This window comes from Mustela putorius, unplaced genomic scaffold (genome assembly GCF_011764305.1).
Source record: "Mustela putorius furo isolate JIRA1106 unplaced genomic scaffold, ASM1176430v1.1 tig00003858_pilon_pilon_pilon, whole genome shotgun sequence".
Classification (NCBI taxonomy): Eukaryota; Metazoa; Chordata; class Mammalia; order Carnivora; family Mustelidae; genus Mustela; species Mustela putorius.
Window position 1 is genome coordinate 14,536,288 of NW_025422010.1, and position 23,964 is coordinate 14,560,251.

At 36.1% G+C, this 23,964-nt stretch overlaps 1 protein-coding gene across 8 annotated transcripts in view; it reads left to right on the plus strand.

Moving 5' to 3' along the window:
* Positions 1–23,964, plus strand: part of MYOM1 (myomesin 1) — a 159,867-nt gene that overhangs the window by 37,819 nt on the left and 98,084 nt on the right. For all 8 annotated transcript variants that reach the window (XM_045065410.1, XM_013051430.2, XM_013051431.2 and 5 more), the window contains 3 exons: positions 17,791–17,931; positions 20,517–20,838; positions 21,433–21,590. In XM_045065410.1, coding sequence (XP_044921345.1) covers positions 17,791–17,931; positions 20,517–20,838; positions 21,433–21,590 — 621 coding nt within the window. The remainder of the gene's footprint in view (positions 1–17,790; positions 17,932–20,516; positions 20,839–21,432; positions 21,591–23,964) is intronic.

A 23,964-nucleotide genomic window follows, 5' to 3' on the forward strand; every position in this document is an offset into this window, starting at 1 on the left:
AGTTGGGAAGTGTTTCTCTGGAAGAAATTAAGGTGCAACTGGTATTATTTCTTCTTTTAATGTTTGATGGAATTCATCAGTGAGGCCATTTAATTGTGCAAAGATTTTAAAGATTATTTATTTATTTATTTGACAGACAGAGATCACAAGTAGGCAGAGAGGCAGGCAGAGAGAGAGAGAGAGGAGGAAGCGGGCTCCCTGCGGAGCAGAGAGCCCAATGTGGGGCTCGATCCCAGGACCCTGAGATCATGACCTGAGCCGAAGGCAGAGGCTTAACCCACTGAGCCACCCAGGCGCCCTAATTGTGCAAAGGTTTTAAATTACTAATTCAACTTTTCAATTTATTACTATTGGTCTGTACAGAATTTTAATTTCTTCTTAAGCTTGTTTTGGTCATTTGAATCTTTGTAGGAATTTTTCTATTTCATTTAAGTGATTGAATTTCTTGATAAAAATGCATCTACCATGTTTACTTGTGAGCCACTTAATTTCTGTAGGGTTGTATTGATGTTTCCTCTTCCATTCTTGACTTTGGTAATTGTGTCTTTTCTCTTTTTTCATTGTTAGCCTAGTGAAAGGTTTGTCAATTTTTTTGATCTTTCCAATGAACCAACCTTTGTTTCACTGATTTCATTTGCTGTTGTTCTTTTTTTTTTTCTATTTCACTGATTTCTTCTATAATCTTTATTATATCTCCCTTCTCTTTGTTTCATGTTTAGTTTAATCTTTTTTCTAACTTCTTACAGTGCTCAAGCTATTAATTTGAGAACTTTCTTCTTTTCTAAGATAGACACTTAAAGTTACAAATTTTCCTCTAGCCTCTGCTTTGCTGTATCCCATATATTTTGATATGTTGTGTTTTTTTGTTTTCATGTAGTTCATACCTTCTACTTCTACAATGATTTCTTTTCTCACCACCAGTGAGTTATTTAGAAGTATGTTGCTAGTCTCTTGATACTTGAGGATTTTCTAGATTCCTTTCTGCCTTAGATTCTTATTTAGTTCTTCTGCTGTCAGATAATAAATTTTATATAATTTAAATCCATTTAAATCGATTGAGATTGTTCTGTGAGATAGCGTATGAATTGTCCTGAAGAATGTCGAAAAGAATATGTACTTTGTTGCCATTGGCTAAAGTATTCTAGAAAGTTCATTAGGTCAAGTTGATTGATAGTGTTATTTAAGACACTTACATCCTTGCTTAATTTTGTCAGTTCTGTCAGTTATTGAGACTAGATTATTTAAGTCTCCAGTCTTTTTTCTATTTTCTGTTTTTTCTTTCAATTATGTCACTTTTTGCTTCATGTATTTTAGGACTCTGTTTGTAGGTGCATATACATTTGTAATTGTCATACTTTTCTGAGGAATTGACCCTCTTATCATTATGAAATGTTTCTCTTTGCCCCTAGTAATATTTTGGTTTAAAGTGCATTTTTTTTATATTAATATAGCCATTCTGGCTCCTTATGTTTGTCATTTGCACAGTATATCTTTTTTTTTTTTTTAAGATTTATTTATTTATTTATTTGACAGAGAGAAATCACAAGTAGATGGAGAGGCAGGCAGAGAGAGAGAGAGAGGGAAGCAGGCTCCCTGCTGAGCAGAGAGCCCGATGTGGGACTCAATCCCAGGACCCTAAGATCATGACCTGAGCCGAAGGCAGCGGCTTAACCCACTGAGCCACCCAGGCGCCCCTGCACAGTACATCTTTTTCATTCTTTTACGTTAGCACATGTGTGTCTTTGAATTTTTTTAAAGCTATGATTTTTTTTAAGATTTTATTTATTTATTTGACACAAAGAGAGAGAGATCACAAGTAGACAGAGAGGCAGGCAGAGAGAGAGGGGGAAGCAGGCTCCTGGCTGAGCAGAAAGTCTGATGTGGGGTTTGATCTGAGAACCCTGAGATCATGACCTGAGCTGAAGGCAGAGGCTTAACCCACTGAGTCACCCAGGTGCCCCAAAGCTATGATTTTTAAGTAATCTCTGCGACCAAGGTAGGGCTTAAACTCATAATCCCAAGATCAAGAGTGACCTGCTTCACTAACTGAGCCAGCCAGGTACCCTTATGTGTCTTTGAATTTATGGTATGACTTTCCTAGCAGCATACATTTGGACTTTTAAAAATCCATTCTGACAATCTCTGCTGTTCCTTCTTTAATCCCTTCACATATAATAAAATTACCAAAATGGCTGGATTTACATTTGGTATTTTTGCGGGTTTTTGATATATCTCATATCCTTTGTTCATTTATTCCTCCTTTATTGCCGTTTGTGTAAAATAAGTATTTTTAGCATACCATTTAATTTCTTTGTTTCTTAACTTTATTTTTTGTGGTTTTTTTTAAAGGAATTGCTTTAGAAATTACAATACACATATTAACTTACCCATTCTACTTCACATTTATGCTAATTTGTTACTGGAAGAAATAGAAACTTTATTTCAATACAGTTTCATTTCCTCCCCTATGTTTTATGCTATTATCATATATATTACAATTATATATATTATAAACCCAACCATGGACTGTGTTAACTATTGTTTTATGCAATCTTATATCTTTCAAGGAATCTAAAAGAATAGAAATATATTTATTTACCCAATCATTTACTTTGTTGTGCTCTTCACTTTTTTGTGTGGATTTGAATTTCTGTCTGGTGTCATTTCCTTTACACCTTAAGGGATTTGCTTTAGCATTTCTTGTAAGGCAGGTCTGTGAGCAATGAATTTTCTCAGTTTTTATTTGTCTGGGAGTATCTTTACCTCGCCTTCAGTTTTGAGTGATAGTTTTATTAGATACTGAGTTTTTTATTGAAGTATAGTTGACACACCATTCTACATTAGTTTCAGTTATACAACATAGTGATTCAATAAGTCTTTACATTATGCCCTGCACACCACAAGTGTAGCTACCATTTGTTACCATATGACAGTGTTACAGTACTATTAATTGTATTCCCTATGCTATAAACATCATTTCCATAACTTATTCATTCCATAATGGGAAGCCTGTATCTTCCACTCCCCTTCACCCATTTTGCCCATCCTCCCACCCGCCTTGCCTCTGGCAACCATCAGATTGTTCTTTATGTTTATAGGTCTGTTTTTTGTTTTTGGTCATTTTGTTTTTTATTTTATTTTTTTATTTTTATTTTTTTTTTAAAGATTTTATTTATTCATTTGAAAGGCAGAGATTACAAGTAGGCAGAGAGGCAGGCAGAGAGAGAGAGGAGGAAGCAGGCTCCCCGCTGAGCAGAAAGCCCGATGCGGGGCTCGATCTCAGGACTCTGAGACCATGACCTGAGCCGAAGGCAGAGGCTTTAACCCACTGAGCCACCCAGGCGCCCCAAGGTCATTTTGTTTTTTAGATTGCACATTAAGTGGAATCACATGGTATATGTTTTTGTCTGACTTATTTCACTTAGCATAATGCCTTCTTGTTGTACCCATGTTGTAAATGGCAAGATCTTATCCTTTTTTATCATTGAGTGATATTCCATTATATATATATATGTATACACACAGACACATATATACATACAAAGGAATATATATATGTATGTATGTATGTGTGTGTGTGTGACATGTTTTTTATCTATTCATCTACCAATGGACACTTGGGTTGCTTTCATATCTTAGTTATTGTAAATAATACTGCAGTAAACATGGGGTGCATATTATCTTTTTGAATTAGTATTTTCATTTTATTTGGGTTAAAAACCCAATAGTGGAATTACTAGAATCATATGATATTTCTATTTTTAAAAAATTTTATTTATTTTTAATTTTTTAATCTTTTATAAACATATTTTCTTCAGAGGTACAGGTCTGTGACTTATCAATCTTACACAATTCACAGCTCTCACCATAGTCCATACCCTCACCAAAATGTCAATAACTCAGCCACCCAATCCCTCTGCCCATCCCCCAGTAACCCTCAGTTTGTTTATTGAGATTAAGAGTCTCTTATGGTTTGTCTCCCTCCCTATCCCATCTTATTTCACTTTTCCCTCCCTATCCCCTACAACCCCATGCCCTCCCTCTCAAATTCCTCACCAGAGAGATCATAGATAATTGTCTTTTTCTGATTGACCTATTTTGCTTAGCATAATACCCTCTAGTTCCATCTACGTCATTGCAAATGGCAAGATTTCATTTTTTGATGGCTGCATAGTATTCCATTGGATTTTCTACTTTTAATTTTCTGAGGTATCCCCATACTATTTTCCACAGTGGCTGCACCAACTTACATTCCCACTAACAATGTGTAAAGATTCTTTTTTTCCTACATCCTCATCAATACTTGTTTTTTCTTATCTTTTTCATTCTGGCCATTCTGACAAGTATAAAACAGTAATCTCATTGTGGTTTTGATTTGCATTTTCCTGATAATTAATGCTGTTGAGCATCTTTTCATGTCTCTTGGCCATCTCTGTGTCTTATTTGGAAAAATGTCTATTCAGTTCCTCTGCCTGTTTTTTAATCAGATTTTTTAAAATGTTGAGTTGTATAAGTTCTTTACATGTTTTAGATATTAAACCCTTACCGGATATATTACTTGCAAATATCTTCTGCCATTCAATAGGTTGCCTTTTTTTTGGTTGATGGTTTCTTTTACAATGCAAAAGCTTTTTATTTTGGTATAGTCCCAATAGTTAGTTTATTTTTGCTTTTGTTTTTCTGGATGTAGAATTCTTGATTAACTTTTTTTCAGAACTTAAATATGTCATATCAATGCCTTCTGGGATATATTGTTTCTGATGACAAGTCAATCTTTAATATGTTTTTCTCTGGTATATGATTAACCATTTTACTCTTGTTACTTCCAAGATTTCTCTCTGACTTTATCTAGGTGTATATCTCTTTGTGTGTATCTTATTTGGGTTTGTTGAGCATCTTAGATCCATCGAGTAATAGTTTTCATCAAATTTGGGGAGCTTTAGGCCATTATTTATTTGAATATATTTTCCTACTCTTTATCTATCCTCTTTTCAATATTACTGTTAGTAATATATTCATATGTTTAATATTATTCCACAGATCTCTGAAGGTTTTAAAAGTTTTCTTCATTCTTTCATCTTTCTGTTTTTTAAAATTTTATTTTATATTTTTAAAGATTTTATTTATTTGTCAGAGAGAGAGAGAGAGAGCATAAGCAGAGGGAGGAGCAGAGGAAGAAGGAGTCTCCCTGCTAAGCAAGTAGCCTGATGTGGGACTTGACCCCATTGTCCTGGGAACATGACCTGAGCTAAAGGCAGACACTTAACCAACTGAGGCACCCAGGTGTCCTGTCTTTCTTTTTTTTAGATTGGATAGTTTTTATCTTCAAGTTCATGGATTCTTTATTCTTCTATCTAAAATCTGTTGTTGAGTCCCTTTAATACATTTTTCATTTAAGTTATACTTTCAAACTCCACAATGTTCATTTGACTCTATTTTATAATTTTCTTTTTTAAGGTTTATTTATTTAGAGCCTGCTTCTCCCTTTCCCTCTGTCAACTCCCCCACTATGCTCTCTCTCTCTCAAATAAATAAATAAAATCTTTAAAAATTAATTTATTTATTTGAGAGACAATGTGGGAGTCAGTCTCACAACCCTGAGATCATGAACTGGGCCACAATCAAGAGTTGAACATGTAGCTGACTGAGCCACACCCTTCTGTTTTGTAATTTCTATGTCTTTGTTGATATTCTCTCTTTTTTTGACTCATTGTCATAATAATTCCCTTTAATTCTTTAAACATGGTTTCTTTTTTTAGTCTTTGGACATATTTATAATTACTGTTTTGAAGTCTTTGTTAAATCCAACATCAGGGTGCACCTGGAGGCAGTTTTTACTTACTGATTTTTTTCTGTTGGTGTGGATTACATTTTCCCATTTCTTGGCATGTCGCACAATTTTTGTTGTTGCTAAAAATTGGACATGTTAGATAATATATTGTAGCAATTCTGGATTCTGAATTTTCCCTTAAATGAGTTGTCATTGTATTTTTTTTTATAAACATATAATTTATTTTTATCCCCAGGGGTACAGGTCTGTGAATCACCAGGTTTACACACTTCACAGCACTCACCATAGCATATACCCTTCCCAATGTCCATAACCCCATCCCCTCATCCAAACCCCCTTCCCCCAGCAACCCTCAGTTTGTTTTGTGAGATTAAGAGTCACTCATGCTTTGTCTTCCTCCCAATCCCATCTTGTTTCATTAATTCTTCTCCTACCCCCATAACCCCCCATGTTGCATCTCCACTTCCTCAAATCAGGGAAAGCATATGATAGTTGTCTTTCTCTGATTGACTTATTTTGCTAAGCATGATACCCTCTAGTTCCATCCATGTCATCGCAAATAGCAAGATCTCATTTCTTTTGATGGCTGCGTAGTATTCCATTGTGTATATATACCACATCTTCTTGATCCATTCATCTGTTGATGGACATCTAGGTTCTTTCCATAGTTTGGCTATGGTAGACATTGCTGCTATAAACATTCGGGTGCATGTGCCCCTTCCGATCACTATGTTTGTATCTTTAGGGTAAATACCCAGTAGTGCAATTGCTGGGTCATAGGGCAGTTCTATTTTCAACATTTTGAGGAACCTCCAAGCTGTTTTCCAGAGTGGTTGCACCAGCTTGCATTCCCACCAACAGTGTAGGAAGGTTCCCCTTTCTCCACATCCTCGCCACGTGTCATTTCCTGACTTGTTAATTTTAGCCATTCTGACTGGTGTGAGGTGATATCTCATTGTGGTTTTGATTTGTATTTCCCTGATGCTGAGTGATGTGAAGCACTTTTTCATGTGTCTGTTGGCCATCTGTATGTCTTCTTTGCAGAAATGTCTGCTCATGTCTTCTGCCCATTTCTTGATTGGATTATTTGTTCTTTGGGTGTTGAGTTTGCTAAGTTCTTTATAGATTTTGGACACTAGCCCTTTATCTAATATGTTATTTGCAAATCTCTTCTCCCATTCTGCCATTTGTCTTTTGATTTTGTTAACTGTTTCCTTTGCTGTGCAAAAGCTTTTGATCTTGATGAAATCCCAATAGTTCATTTTTGTCCTTGCTTCCCTTGCCTTTGGTGATGTTCCCAGGAAGATGTTGCTGTGGCTGAGGTCAAAGAGGTTGCTGCCTGTGTTCTTAAGGATTTTGATGGATTCCTTTCTCACATTGAGGTCCTTTATCCATTTTGAGTCTATTTTCATGTGTGGTATAAGGAAATAGTCCAATTTCATTTTTCTGCATGTGGCTGTCCAATTTTCCCAGCACCATTTATTGAAGGGGCTGTCTTTTTTCCATTTTTGACATTCTTTCCTGCTTTGTCGAAGATTAGTTGACCATAGAGTTGAGGGTCTATTTCTGGGCTCTCTATTCTGTTCCATTGATCTATTTGTCTGTTTTTTTGCCAGTACCATCCTGTCTTGATTATGACAGCTTTATAATAGAGCTTGAAGTCTGGAATTGTGATGCCACCAACTTTGGCTTTCTTTTTCAATATTCATTTGGCTATTCGAGGTATTTTCTGGTTCCATATAAATTTTAGGGTTATTTGTTCCATTTCTTTGAAAAGAAAATGGATGGTATTTTGATAGGAATTGCTTACATATGTAGATTGCTTTAGGTAGCATAGACATTTTCACAATATTTGTTCTTGCAATCCAGGAGCATGAAACATTTTTCCATTTCTTTGTGTCTTCCTCAATTTCTTTCATGAGTACTTTATAGTTTTCTGAGTATAGATTCTTAGCCTCTTTGGTTAGGTTTATTCCTAGGTATCTTATAGTTTTGGGTGCAATTGTAAATGGGATCGACTCCTTAATTTCTCTTTCTTCTGTCTTGCTGTTGGTGTAGAGAAATGCAACTGATTTCTGTGCATTGGTTTTATATCCTGACACTTTACTGAATTCATGTATAAGTTCTAGCAGTTTTGGAGTGGAATCTTTTGGGTTTTCCACATATAGTATCATATCATCTGCGAAGAGTGATGGTTTGATGACTTCTTTGCCGATTTGGATGCTTTTAATTTCCTTTTGTTGTCTGATTGCTGAGGCTAGGACCTCTAGTACTATGTTGAATAGCAGTGGTGATAATGGAAATCCCTGCCGTGTTCCAGACCTTAGCAGAAAAGCTTTCAGTTTTTCTCCATTGAGAATGATATTTGTGGTGGGTTTTTCATAGATGGCTTTGATAATATTGAGGTATGTGCCCTCTATCCCCACACTTTGAAGAGTTTTGATCAGGAAGGGATGCTGTACTTTGTCAAATGCTTTTCCAGCATCTATTGAGAGGATCATATGGGTCTTGTTCTTTCTTTTATTAATGTATTGTATCACATTGATTGATTTGCGGATTTTGAACCAACCTTGCAGCCCTGGAATAAATCCCACTTGGTCATGGTGAATAATCCTTTTAATGTGCTCTTGAATCCTATTGGCTAGTATTTTGGTGAGAATTTTCACATCTTTGTTCATCAAGGATATTGGTCTGTAGTTCTCTTTTTTGAAGGGATCCTTGTCTGGTTTTGGGATCAAGGTGATGCTGGCCTTATAAAAGGAATTTGGAAGTTTTCCTTCCATTTCTATTTTTTGGAACAGTTTCAGGAGAATAGGAATTAGTTCTTCTTTAAACATTTGGTAAAATTCCCTGGGAAGCCGTCTGGCCCTGGGCTTTTTTTTGTTTGGAGATTTTTGATGACTGTTTCAATCTCCTTACTGGTTATGGATCTGTTCAGGTTTTTTATTTCCTACTGGTTCAGTTGTGGTAGTTTATATGTCTCTAGAATTGCATCCATTTCTTCCAGATTGTCACATTTGTTGGCGTAGAGTTGCTCATAGTATGTTCTTATCATTGATTGTATTTCTTTGGTGTTAGTTGTGATCTCTCCTCTTTCATTCATGATTTTATTTATTTATTTCTCTTTTCTTTTTGATAAGTCTGGCCAGGGGCTTATCAATCTTATTAATTCTTTCAAAGAACCAGCTCCTAGGTTCATTGATTTGTTCTATTGTTTTTTTGATTTCTATTTCATTGATTTCTGGTCTGATCTTTATTATTTCTCTTCTCCTGCTGGGTTTAGGGTTTCTTTCTTGTTCTTTCTCCAGCTCCTTTAGGTGTAGGGTTAGGTTGTGTACTTGAGACCTTTCTTGTTTCTTGAGAAAGGCTTGTATTACTGTATATTTTCCTCTCAGGACTGCCTTTGCTTTGTCCCACAGATTTTGAACCGTTGTGCTTTCATTATCATTTGTTTCCATGAATTTTTTTCAATTCTTCTTTAATTTCCTGGTTGACCCCTTCATTCTTTAGAAGGATGCTATTTAGTCACCATGTATTTGGGTTCTTTCCAAATTTCCTCTTGTGATTGAGTTCTAGCTTCAGAGCATTGTGGTCTGAAAATATGCAGGGAATGATCCCAATCTTTTGATACTGGTTGAGACCTGATTTAGGACCCAGGATGTGATCCATTCTGGAGAATGTTCCATGTGTACCAGAGAAGAATGTGTATTCTGTTGTTTTGGGATGAAATGTTCTGAATATATCTGTGATGTCCATCTGGTCCATTGTGTCATTTAAGGCTTTTATTTCCTTGTTGATCCTTTGCTTGGATGATCTGTCCATTTCAGTGAGGGGAGTGTTAAAGTCCCCTACTCTTATTGTATTATTGTTGATGTGTTTCTTTGATTTTGTTATTAATTGGTTTATATAGTTGGCTGCTCCCACGTTAGGGGCATAGATATTTAAAATTGTTAGATCTTCTTTTGACAGATCCTTTGAGTATGATATAGTGTCCTTCCTCATCTCTTATAGTCTTTGGCTTAAAATCTAATTGATCTGATATAAGGATTGCCACCCCTGCTTTCTTCTGATGTCCATTAGCATGGTAAGTTGTTTTACGCCCCCTCACTTTAAGGTTGGAGGTGTCTTTGGGTCTGAAATGAGTTTCTTGTAAGCAACATATAGATGGGTTTTGTTTTTTAATCCATTCTGATACCCTGTGTCTTTTGATTGGGGCATTTAGCCCATTAACTTTCAGGGTAACTATTGAGAGATATGAATTCAATGCCATTGTATTGCCTGTAAGGTGACTGTTACTGTATATTGTCTCTGTTCCTTTCTGATCTACTACTTTTAGGCTCTCTCTTTGCTTAGAGGACCCCTTTCACTATTTCCTGTAGAGCTGGTTTGGTGTTTGCAAATTCTTTCAGTTTTTGTTTGTCCTGGAAGCTTTTAAACTTTCCTTCTATTTTCAATGATATCCTAGCTGGATATAGTATTCTTGGCTGCATGTTATTCTCGTTTAGTTCTCTGAATATATCATGCCAGTTCTTTATGGCCTGCCAGGTCTCTGTGGATAAGTCTGGCTGCCAATCTAATATTTTTACCATTGTATGTTACAGACTTCTTTTCCTGGGCTGCTTTCAGGATTTTCTCTTTTTCACTAAGACTTGTAAATTTTACTATTAGGTGATGGGGTGTGGACCTATTCTTGTTGATTTTGGGGCTCTCTGCGCCTCCTGGATTTTGATGCTTGTTCCCTTTGCCATATTAGGGAAATTCTCTCCAATAATTCTCTCCAATATACCTTCTGCTCCCCTCTCTCTTTCTTCTTCTTCTGGAATCCCAATTATTCTAATGTTGTTTTGTCTTATGGTGTCATTTTTCTCTCGAATTCTCCCCTCGTGGTCCAGTAGCTGTTTGTCCCTCTTTTACTCAGCTTCTTTATTCTCTGTCATTTGGTCTTCTATATCACTAATTCTTTCTTCTGCCTCATTTATCCTAGCAGTGAGAGCCTCCATTTTTTATTGCACCTCATTAATAGCTTTTTAAATTTCAACTTGGTTAGATTTTAGTTCTTTTATTTCTCCAGAAAGGGCTTTTATATCTCCTGAGAGGATTTCTCTAATATTTTCCATGCCTTTTTTTGAGCCTGGGTAGAACTATTCTGAACTCTATATCTGACATATTACCAATGTTTGTATTGATTAGGTCCCTAGCCTTCAGTACTGCCTCTTGTTCCTTTTTTTTTTGTGGTGAATTTTTCCACCTTGTCATTTTGTCCAGATAAGAGTATATGAAGGAGCAAGTAAAATACTAAAAGGGTGGCAAAGACCCCAGGAAAATATGCTTTAACCAAATCAGAAGAGACCCCCAATCGTGGGGGGGAGAAAGGGGATAAAAAGAGGTTCAGAAAAAGAAATAATTAAAAAAAGAAAACAAATAAAGAAAAAATATAAAAAAGAAAAAATATATATATTAGATACACTAGTTAAAAAACGTTAAAAAAGCAATAATGCACTATAACCTGAGCATATAGGGATGGGTGATGCTGGGTTTGGGAGCACTGTCAGCAATGCCTACAGCCCATCATTCTTCTGAAACATGCCAGTAGGTTATCACATTTCAGAAAGTAATATAGCCAATAAGCAGATCCCTACTTAATATAAGTATGAATAAAGTTACTCTTCCTGGGGAAGTAGGACAATTTCCCCCAAATTATATGATAATTACAAACATAACTTTGAGGAACCAGCACTTTACTTCATTCAAATTTTAATGAGTTTTTTAATGCCACATTTTCAACTGAACTGTGATGATTTTATAACCTGTGAATAAATTCAGAAATAATGTATCACCATGGGAGTCATTACAGGCAGTATGATTTGGTATTATAGCCTCCAAAGTGGGGTGTCCACAAAGGCAAACCATGGAAAGATAGGAAGAAATATTAGCACTACTATTTTTTTTAAAAAGTCAAATTTGGTCTTTAGAATGTTTCTATTGACCGAATGTTTTATAAAGTGTGACTATTTATATAGCAGTATATGCATAGACCATATAAATAAACATATATAAGTGGCATGCCCCCAGTATTTTTGGATTAGGAATACTAAGTCACAAAAGTCAGACCACTAGTATAGTGGTAAGAACATGGACCTAGATGGGTGCTAGTCCCTACTTCAGCTACCACCTTGCTGTGTGACCATGGGCAAGTTACAAAGGCACACTTATGTCTCCCAAATCTTTAAAATGAGGAGGTATTCTTCAAAGAGCTGGAGCAAATAATCCAAAAATTTGTATGGAATCAGAAGAGACCCTGAATCACTAAGGAAATGTTGAAAAACAAAAATAAAGCTGGGGGCATCACGTTACCTGATTTCAAGCTTTCTTACAAAGCTGTGATCACCAAGACAGCATGGTACTGGCATAAAAACAGACACATAGACCAGTGGAACAGAGTAGAGAGCCCAGATATGGACCCTTAACTCTATGGTCAATTAATCTTCGACAAAACAGGAAAAAATATACAGTGGAAAAAAGACAGTCTCTTCAATAAATGGTGCTGGGAAAACTGGACAGCTATAAGTAGAAGAATGAAACTCGACCATTCTCTTACACCGTACACAAAGATAAACTCAAAATGGATAAAAGACCTCAATGTGAGACAGGAATCCATCAGAATCCTAGAGGAGAACATAGGCAGTAATCTCTTCGATATCAGCCACAGCAACTTCTTTCAAGATTTGTCTCCAAAGCAAAGGAAACAAAAGCGAAAATAAACTTTTGGGACTTCATCAAAATCAAAAGCTTCTGCACAGCAAAGGAAACAGTCAAGAAAACAACGAGGCAACCCACGGAATGGGAGAAGATATTTGCAAATGACAGTACAGACAAAAGGTTTATATTCAGGATCTATAATGAACTCCTCAAACTCAACACACAAAAAACAGGCAATCATATCAAAAAATGGGCAGAAGATATGAACAGACACTTCTCCAATGAAGACATACAAATGGCTATCAGACACATGAAAAAATGTTCATCATCACTAGCCCTCAGGGAGATTCAAATTAAAACCACATTGAGATATCACCTTATACCAGTTAGAATGGCCAAAATTAACAAAACAGGAAAAAACATGTGCTGGAGAAGATGTGGAGAAAGGGGAACCCTCTTACACTGTTGGTGGGAATGCAAGTTGGTGCAGCCTCTTTGGAGAACAGTGTGGAGATTCCTCAAGAAATTAAAAATAGAACTTCCCTATGACGCTGCCATTGCACTCCTGGGTATTTACCCCAAAGATACAGATGTCGTGAAAAGAAGGGCCATCTGTACCCCAATGTTTATAGCAGCAATGGCCACGGTCGCCAAACTATGGAAAGAACAAAGATGCCCTTCAACGGATGAATGGATAAGGAAGATGTGGTCCATATACACTATGGGGTATTATGCCTCCATCAGAAAGGATGAATACCCAACTCTTGTAGCAACATGGACGGGACTGGAAGAGATTATGCTGAGTGAAATAAGTCAAGCAGAGAGAGTCAATTATCATACGGTTTCACTTATTTGTGGAGCATAACAAATATCATGGAGGAAAAGGGGTGTTAGGAGAAGGGAGTTGGGGTAAATTGGAAGGGGAGGTGAATCATGAGAGACTATGGACTCTGAAAAACAATCTGAGGGGTTTGAAGTGGCGGGGGGGGTGGGAGGTTGGGGTACCAGGTGGTGGGTATTATAGAGGGCACGGATTGCATGGAGCACTGGGTATGGTGAAAAAATAATGAATACTGTTTTTCTGAAAATAAATTAATTAATTTTAAAAAATGAGCTCATTATAAATATCCTTGAGATCACTTCCAGTTCTGGGATTTTTTAAGTAGTTTTGTTCCTTATTTTCTGTCAAGTATAATTATGAAGTTGAAAGAACAGAAGGTTATCTTTTGTTGTTGTTGTTTGGTATTTGAATTGGATGAAGGTATAAGCCTATTTCTGAGTTTCTGGAATATTTCCAGAGAGAGCTCTCTCAACTTCAGCTACATCCGTTTTCTATGGTGCTGCTGGTTGTAGATGTGACGATGCCATACACACAATGAAGTTTCTTTAAATTCTGTTAAATTTAGGCATAAATTTAGGCAGAGGAGATACTCCAATTAGTAGCAGGACACAAAAATTTGTACTTAGACACAGTTACAGATGTGCAAGTGCGTGTATACACATACAAATCAATCTTTAACTATTGCTTAATTTCATCGCCTTCATAAACCGAAATTCAGAAAACTTCAAGAAAGCTTCAAGAATTAAGCTCAGTACATAAAGAGCATTAATTACAGTTTTAATAGTTAAAAGACCCAAATAGATCCATGCACATCAAGTTTAGTGTCTACTCAGTAACTGACTTTAAGGTGGAGGATTATTTTTAAAATTTAAATATAACTAAAAATCCAAGAAGTTAGCAAAACTTTATTTCATCTTTTAAAAAAATTATTTAGTTTAGTTTTATTTTTCAGGTTAGTTTATAATATAGGGTATTATCAGTTTCAGGGCTAGAATTTAGTGATTCATCAGTTGCATGTTATACCCAGTGCTCATTATATCAAGTGTCCTCCTTAATGCCCATCACACAATTACCCCATCTTCCCTCCCCCTCTCCCCTCCAGCAACACTCAGTTTGTTTCCTAGAGTTAAGAGTCTCTTATGATTTGTTTCCCTCTCTGTTTTTATCTAATTTTATTTTTCCTTCCCTTCCCCTATGTTCATCTGTTTTGTTCCTTAAGTTCTGCATATGCGTGAAATCCTGTGGTATTTGTCTTTCTCTGACTGGCTTATTTCGCCTTTTGATTTAAATTAAAAAAGGATTAAATTTTACATGTTCTTCTTAAAATATTCTCCTCTAAAAACAATATTCGACTTTAGAGTTCAATAGAGTAAGATGCTAGACTTCAGTGTTCTTGGATCATAACAAAATAGACTGTTGATGGCTTTTTCTTCAAATAATTAGTTACACTGATTGTTATATAGTTCCTTAAAACTCGATGTTTCTCTGACTTAGTTTTGTTTGCTATCTTCAGTAAGTGAGTTATTGTTAAATAGACTGTTGGCATAGTATTTTAACCTCTAATCCCTTACATGCTTTTTTTCCTCTTTTTTTTTTAAGGTTTGCCCATTAATTTCAGAAAGAGAGAGGGCAAGAGCTGGAGAGGCAGAGGGGGAGAGAGAGAGAATCCCAAGCAGACTCCGTGCTAAGCATGCACAGAGCTCAGAGCTCAGAGCTCAACGCAGGCCTGATCTCACAACCATGAGATCACGACCTGAGCTGAAACCAAGAGTTGGCCACGTAACAGACTGTGCCACCCAGGCACCCTGGACTGTTTTTTTTTTTTTTTTAAATTAGTATTCAAAAGCTTGAAGAAACTTTAAAGAACATAACAAGGATTTTTTTTTTCTAAATGCTTTGGATTTTCTAAATAATACTATATAATGTAAAACATCATAATGCTTTTTGTGAAGTTTTTTGTTCCAAATAACATGAAATGGAAACTGATGATAAGACCATGAATCGTTACCATAACGTTCAATATTAAAAACCAGCTGCTGCGATTTACCTGTGAGGATGGAATAATCACCTTCTGGCACACTCTATGTAATAAGTGCATCATTTTAAAGATTCATCTTAAAGGGAAAGTGACAGAAAAAAAGAACAACAACACAACAAAAAGAATAACAAGTCATAGCTGTTTCAGTGTGAATAAATGTTGAAAATATGAGCTCATGAGAATGATTATAGACACTAGAATGAAAGTAAAAAAAAAAAAAGAACAAAAACAGAAAAGTGAAAGCAAAATGAAAAAAATGCGAGAATCCTATAAATGGAAAAAAGGAAACTCTTAAACTCCAAAATTAATTTTATTTTGCATGGTAATGAGTTAAAGAGGGGAAGGAAAATACCACTTTAAACTTAGACCTGTATTAGCACAGCCTGTACTTTGTAATCTTCTGGGGGTATAGAATGCAGTCATTTTGCTGTTGCCTGGAACAGGCAGCCAGGAACAAATTTCACTCAGCCTTCCAGTTGGTAACCAATCCTCAAGTTTGAATTCAAGGTTCTAACCTGCTGACGTAGACTAGGACCTAGATATTCACCCGAGGGAAGGAGCTAGTTAGTGGGAGAGGAAGAAGTTGGCCACTCTCTTTGGGGGGCAAAAGGCAGTAGCCCATCCTATAACACCAGGCCCAGAGCCATTGCCTGCCCCCCCAACCCCGGTGCTTTCTAGAAGCCCTACAGTTCTGTGCTACTTGTTTAGCAGAGGATATATTCACTCACATTATTATGTATTCCTTTTGCACTATATATATGTTTGGCCTGTCTTCTGATTTTGATTTAGGTCATCTCTTTGCTTTTCCTAATGCTTCTTAAAGGTTGAGAAATGATCAGGTTTGGATGATTTGGAAGGTTTTTCTGTTTCAGCTGGGCAGCTTGCTCTTCCTATGCCACATCACACACAAACTTTACTTTCTTCCCACATTTTCTCTAGACAAGGGGACTTCTTAATACTGTTTTGTTTTAGGATCATTTCAAATTACAAGGATAGTAGAGAGTTCTGGTAGAGTTCCGTATTGTGAACATCTTTCATTACTATGTAGACCAGGAACTTTTCACATGAGTCCATGAATTAATTAGAAAGAGACCATGAACTCCTGAAATTCATGCCCATTTGTATATATTTGAATGCAAGTGCATTTCATTTTATTCAAGAACTACACAGATTAAGATTGATTGTACTTTTGGTTTTATCAGTCCTTTCTCTAGGTACAGTCTCTGCTCTCATGTTTCCTGCTGTGCTAGTACTTTTTTGTTGTTGTTTATTTAGAACACCGTCTACCTCCAAATGCACATTTTCACAAATGTGCATGGGCAGATTTTTGTGTACAACAAAACTGACGAAAAAAAATTTTTTTTAGAGATTTTATTTATTTGACACAGAGAGAGAGAGAGATCGCAAGTAGGCAGAGATGCAGGCAGAGAGAGGTGGGGGTCCAGGAAGCAGGCTCCCCGCTGAGCAGAGAGCCCGATGCAGGGCTCGATCCCAGGACCTTAAAATCAGAAAATGTTCTTTATTACACCCCTGAAACTCTCTCAGTCAACACTATGTTTACACAAACTATATTAACTCTTGTTTGATAAACTCAGTGTTTCTTCTAAAAGAGGAGTCTGTCTACACTACATAAAGGCCTCAAAGGTGAACCTAGGTGTCCTGCATCAAGATGGTTTGGTGGAGAAAGGAGAAGGGCTCCCTGTCCAGAACATTTTATATTTTGTCAATCCCCTGAAAAGATTTGGATAAAGCCATTTTTATAGACTTACTGAACTTCCTGAACTTTGAACATTAACTTAACAACAAAAGGGTTTTGGATCTATTACAAAAACACTGCTGTTTTTCCTTGAAACTTTTGAGGAGGGCGATGGACAAAGCCATGAAATTATCATAAATCAATTTTTCTCTTGTGTCTGTATAGAGTGCATTGTATGAGGTCTTTCTCACTCCACTTTAGTTCTAAAGATAAAAGATACGATAACATTAGAAATCTAGGATTCTATGAAAACTCCCCCAAGTTGAAACTACCTAATAAGCATTTTTAATATTTTCTTTAAGAAAATACTTTTTATTTTCTTATAAATTATTTTTTTATTATTTATATTTTATTATTTATTTTCTTATACATTATTTTCTTATTATTTGTATTATATTATTATTTATTATTATAAATTATTTTCTTAATATTTATTATAGAGAGAGACAGATGGTGAGAGAGGGAACACAAGTAGGGGAGTGGGAGATGGAGAAGCAGGCTCCCCACTGAGCAGGGAACCTGATATGGCACTTGATCCCAGGACCCTGGGATCATGACCTGAACTAAAGGCAGACGCTTAATGACTGAACCACCCAGGTGCCCCATTTTTGAATATTTTCAATGCAATTTTTGGTTATTAGCTAATATTGGGGGTTTTGTTTCAGACTTACAGATTCCAGTCTCATGTTAGAAGATTATTCATCCAAGTTGAGTCCCCAAGCAAAGAGAGCCAAGAAGAGCTTTCTCTCCGGGGAAGAGAAGGAAAATCTGCCAAGTGACTATATGGTGCCCATTTTCTCAGGACGGTATGTATGCATTCTTTTCCTGGCTTTAAATATTAGAAAGTGAAGAGTAATGTTGTCAGGTAGTCATAATAATTGCAGTTGACATTTATTGAGCACTTAACTGTGTCCTGATTGAGTAAAGTCTGAGGAACCTTGGAACTCTGCACTGAGGGAGACATGTTCATTGTGAAAATCTGCCATCATCTAGGATGGCTACATGACAAAAGAGAATGGTCAGGAACTTAGTTCTAGTGATGTAACTGACTGAAATTAGAAGGAGAGCATTGGATGCTTGTGATTGGACACTACATATAGTCACTAGAGTAGAAAAGAAGGGTTCAGAACTATAAAATACTGGATGAACTTTAAAAAAAATGGTCAGATGTTATATTAAGGCAGAGGGAACCATTGTGGTTGCCAGTGTGGTTTAATTATTGTTCATTAGGAAGAAGAAAAATCTTAGATAACATAGACTAAGAACAAGAATGGCCTCATAATTTGAATGCCTGCCTATTTCCCTATATTTGTTTAATGTAAAAAAGATTACTATTTATCTTGGGGCAAACTTCAAACAGAGTAATCATGAAATCACAAGTCCATTAATGCCAAATTTCTGTGTTTATAAGGTAAATATGTGTGTTCTTTTTTTAAAAAATATAAACTTTTTTTTGAATGATTTTAATATGTAGGGGAAACATGAAATCTGCAGGAGACACCAAATTAAGATTTAATGGGAACCTTCGGAGGCTTTCCTGTTTATTTTCCTTTAAATGCTAAACTCTCTACAGGGCTAAGGTGATACTAAAAATGAGGGCTCCTCTCAGGGCAAATGCCATCAGGAAATTCAGGAGGCATTGTTGGTGACCTACTTCTGTTGCCATGTGTTTTTCTTCCCATTCTTCTCTGATAGATCCTTTTGGAATTGTTTCAGAAACTAATGTCATAATTGCTCTGATTTCAGTTAGGAAGGTAAGGGGATAAATAATACTCTATTTTTAGCTTTTTCTTTGATAACTTTGATATCTCTGATTTTTTTAAGTGAACTTTCTATTGAAATATGCGTATTTTGCTAAGTATGCTTACCCATTCTTAGCCCCTTCACAGTTGGTTTAATATACGTTGACATTCTTTATAGGAGATGACTAGTCTTGAGGAATAAAATATTTTATTTTCTGCTTTGTTCCCACTCCTTTTTAAAAAAATATTTATTTTTAAAAATTTTTTTAAAAGATTTTACTTATTTATTTATTTGACAGATAAAGATCACAAGTAGGCAGAGAGGCAGGCAGAGAGAGAGAGAGGAGGAAGCAGGCTCCCTGCTGAGCAAGAGAGCATGATGCGGGGCTCGATTCCAGGACCCTGGGATCAAGACCTGAACCGAAGGCAGAGGCTTAAACCCACTGAGCCACCCAGGTGCCCCTAAAAAAATATTTAAAAAGCATATTAAGTTAGCATTCTCCTACATGATATATGTCTCCATGAAATGAGGCTTCTTCCTTTCAGTGACTTCTTTCTTCTAAATGAAACCATTTTGTCTCCTCAAGGCCAGTCTCAGGAAATGATCATTTACAAAAGAAACTGTAATAAAATAAAATGCAAGGAAAAATTTATCCTCTTGGTTTTATTTCTGGTTCTCCTTTTTTCCCTTTTTAAATACAGATCCACCTCCTATATTCTACTACTGTGTTAAAAAGAACACTTCATGGGGCGCCTGGGTGGCTCAGTGGGTTAACCCACTGCCTTCGGCTCAGGTCCTGATCTCAAGGTCTTGGGATCAAGCCCCACGTTGAACCCTAGTCAGGCTCTCTGCTCGGCGGGGAGCCTGCTTCCCCTTCTCTCTCTGCCTGCCTCTCTGCCTACTTGTGATTTCTTTCTCTCTGTCAAATAAATAAATAAAATCTTAAAAAAAAAAACATTTCATAATGGTGTTGACAGTATTAACAATCTAGGAAGAAGATGGGGAAACTTTGTTGAATACCAATTGTTTTTGGTAGTAAGATTCTCAAATCCTACTAGCTGCTTTATACGGACTATCTCGGCTTAAGGATCTCATGTACATTTAGAATTTATTTATATATACAACAGTTCTGGGCATTGCATTATATCAGCTGAGTTAAGAATCCAGACCATGCACATAGTCCCATATCAGGATCACAGGCACACAAACGATATCTTATTTTACAATATCATAAGTTAATCTTTTATTATAGACGCAATCCTATTTAAATGCCCTAAAGAAACCAACAAAATGACCTTCAATAAGTTATCTAATTTCTCTGAGTTTTATTATCATATGTCTAAAGTAGAAATGATAAGAGTTTTCCTCATAAGGTTATTTTGGGTGTAAAATGAGATGATGTTTGTAAAAAAACACTTGGCAATAGCATGGCCACCGTAGGTATTATTATTGTTACCATTATGGATTAAGATGATAATCACTTCTATATATGAAGAGTTAGCTGCTGATTTACCAGGCTTTTCTTTGTCAGGTTTTCTTTGGGTACAGTACACAATGTCTAAGTTCTGATATTTTGAAATTAGTAAAAATTAGGCAATCCTATCAGTGCCATCCACATTATCCATGTTTTGCTCTTATTATATTTTAGCCAAATGCATGTCAGTGGAATTACAGATACGGAAGAAGAAAGAATTAAAGAAGCTGCTGCTTACATAGCCCAGAGAAATCTTCTTGCTAGTGAAGAAGGAATCACGGCATCCAAACAGTCCGCTATATCCAAACAGTCTGCTGTCTCCACACAGTCCGCTGTCTCCAAACAGTCCGCTGTATCCAAACAGTCCTCAGTATCCAAGCAGTCCTCAGTATCCAAACAGTCTACATCCACTCTTCACCAGGAAGAAGCTTTTGAGAAGAAGTCAAGGAAAGTAGCAATTCGAGAGAAGGCAGAACGCGTGTCACTGACAAAAACAGTAAGAAAAGACAATTTAATGTAATTTACAAATGCAGAGATGCATGCAAGGATAAAGACAGCAAAATATATGGGTCAAAGAAAGACTTAGCAATTTTAAACTCCATGAAATTTTAGGTTCTACAGAAATTATGGTTCTAAAGAACTTTAAGAAGTCCACCTTAGGGGAAAGTAAAATATCTTGCTGAGGCTTAGAATGTTAAAAATTAAATGTATCTTTTTAAAAGGGGAAAAGAGGGGCACCTGGGTGGCACAGCTGGTTAAATATCTGACTTGATTTCAGCTCAGGTCATGATCTCAGGGTCCTGGGATTTAGCCCTGGGAAGAGCTCTGAGTGGAGCCCAACATGGGGTTCCATGCTCAGCTCTGCTTGTCCCTCTCCTTCCCCTTCTGCTCCTCCCCCTCGCTAAAATAAATAAGTAAGTAAGTAAGTAAATAAATAAATATTTTTTTTTAATGGGGAAAAAGAGAAGGCCTTTGGTCTAAATACAAAAGTAAGCCTCCAAGTGGAAAAATGATAACTTGGATTTTTGTTATTTTAGTAGCACAGGTTACTTTGATTTCATCATATTTTGATTTTTTTTTTTTTTTATAGTTAGAAGAAACGGAGGCATTTCATAGAAAGTTGAATGAAGATCATCTTCTTCATGCTCCCGACTTTGTCATTAAGCCTCGTTCCCACACTGTTTGGGAGAAAGAAAGTGTAAAATTACATTGCTCTGTATCCGGCTGGCCAGAACCTCGTGTCACATGGTATGTTATCTATATGAAAATTACTCACAGAATCTATTACACAAAACTAGTTTTACCTCCAGTGAAGATATTCAGCATTGTGATACGCAAGAGTCAAAGAAAGTACCTACAAGTTTGTACAGATTTTTAAAATAGTGCAGAAAGGATACCAGGACAAATATTTTATGAATGAGAAGAAAGAACAGTCTCGTGTACATTATGATATATTATGATACTTCATAATCCTGCTAATCCTTTTATAAAAGGGGTCTTTATCTTGCATAAAGTATTAAAATGTAGCCAACATACTTACATACAAAGAAAATATATGGCTATGACTGCTATGGGCCATACAATTTAAATAAAAATTTTCTCCCATATACTATAGGAATTATTTTGTGATCAGAAACAATACTCTTTTAAAAAAATACTTAAAACCCAGAGGGCTTCATCTCTACTCCTCACATGTGCTGAGGTCTTAACATACTTTCTAAAGCCAAATGAAAGAGGGAAACCAGATGGAAGATGTTATTCAATATGGAGTCTTAAGAAATTTTCTTTCCATAAAGAATAGGCACCAATCTTCTCTTTCCATCATATATCCTATTGCAGTTGTCAATGACCTCGTGATCCCTAAACTCTAAACTTTCCTGTTATATGTTATGAGTACCTGCCACAGACAGCGGAAGTACGAAAATGTTGGAGCCAACCTAAAGAGATGTTTTCTGTTTAATTCCCTGACACAGATATTTTGCATGCTGTTTTTTTTATATTTAGGAGTGGAGGTAAATGCACCCTATGTTGCAGTGTAAATGCCACACGAATGTCATTGCCACCTGCAAAGGGCCTGATTCCTCCTTTCTTGTCCATTATCTCTGTTGGTTAGCCACCAGGCTAGGACTAACAGAGGTAACTGACAAAGAACACATTACAGTGAAAATTAAGTTTAAAAAAAATCAATTTACAAACTTTAAACTATAAAGGTATACTAATTTTTTTTTAAGTATAAACGTATACTATACGAAGCTAGGAATCAATCAGTCTTGGCCTCACCTTTCTCTGCAACTATGGATTTGCATATGTTGGCCCATGAAAAGGATAGTTCCTCTTAAGAAACTGATTACTTCTCACCTCATAAAAAAAAATCTAGACTTTCCAACCGAAATGTGTGAAGAGTAACAGATTTTCAGCTCTAAGAATTACTTGGTCAGTAAGACATTCCTCTTATGAATTAAACAAATAATTGGAGTCCTTAATCAAGTAGATATACTTATTACACAATATTCTTTTTTTTCTTTCTGCATTTTAGAAATTAGAGTTAAAGATGATTCTCAAAGGACACAAAGGAATTTCTGGGAGATAAATACTAATCTCTTAAGCAGTTGCTTATTTTGCTAAACATATAGCTGCTAAAATACAACACAATCATGCCATGTACCACTGATGTTGTTACTGAGCTAGAGTGATGTGTTTTCACAAAGGAAGAGCTCAAACTCTGTCAGAGATTAAATTCCTGTATTATGTTGTGTTGGCTGGAAAAGAAGGATTTTAAAAACAAGCAAAAAATATAAAAACTCCTTACAAAAATATGAGATGACTGAATTGTCAACTCTTTGAATTCTAGTTAAATTGAAAAATAGAAATACTGTCAATTTTCAGTTATTTTCATTAATGAAGCTGAAAATAGTATGATATCTATTTCATATCTGGCTTTGAAATACTTTTTTTTTTCTTAATATGGAACTATATGTCCCAGGGGCTCATTTTAAACCAAAAAGAAGACAGAGACATAAGATTTGTCTCAGGAATAATTGGGAAGCGATTCATTTACTGGAACAAGTCTTTTCAAGTTCCTGCACATCCTTTAGTGCTTGGAGAAGACAACTCCATTCTTTATAAAATTTTCTCCATAGGGATAGATCAGAGCATGTCGCAGAAAATCCAATTGCCTTGCAAGTCAAGTATAGGGTAAATATGAAAACAAGAGAACCAGTGGACCACTAAGAAAATAGTTAACGTACTTCAGAGAGTAAGATTTGCCCCTGGATAAAGCCTAAATTTAGATAGTCATCAAGCAGATAAGTGGAAATTAGCTATGGCAGTAAATAAGGTCAGATCCAGGTTTTGCAGGGCATGAAGCTCATACAAGTGGGGGACAGTCTTTACAAAAAAGAATGTTAATAATATAAATTAGGCAATGAGGCTTCAGGAGAACCTGGATAATGAGTGACCCTGAAGCTCCCTTGGCCTCCAGGTAAACCCTTCCTGGAGGTAAACTGTGTGTAGGATTAGTGTACCTTCCTGGGTATGCTGCCTTTTAAAAAATAATCATTCAGCGAAGCTCTAATTTACTTCGTAACACTAGTACAGAGTACCCAGTCTTCAATAGGCATTC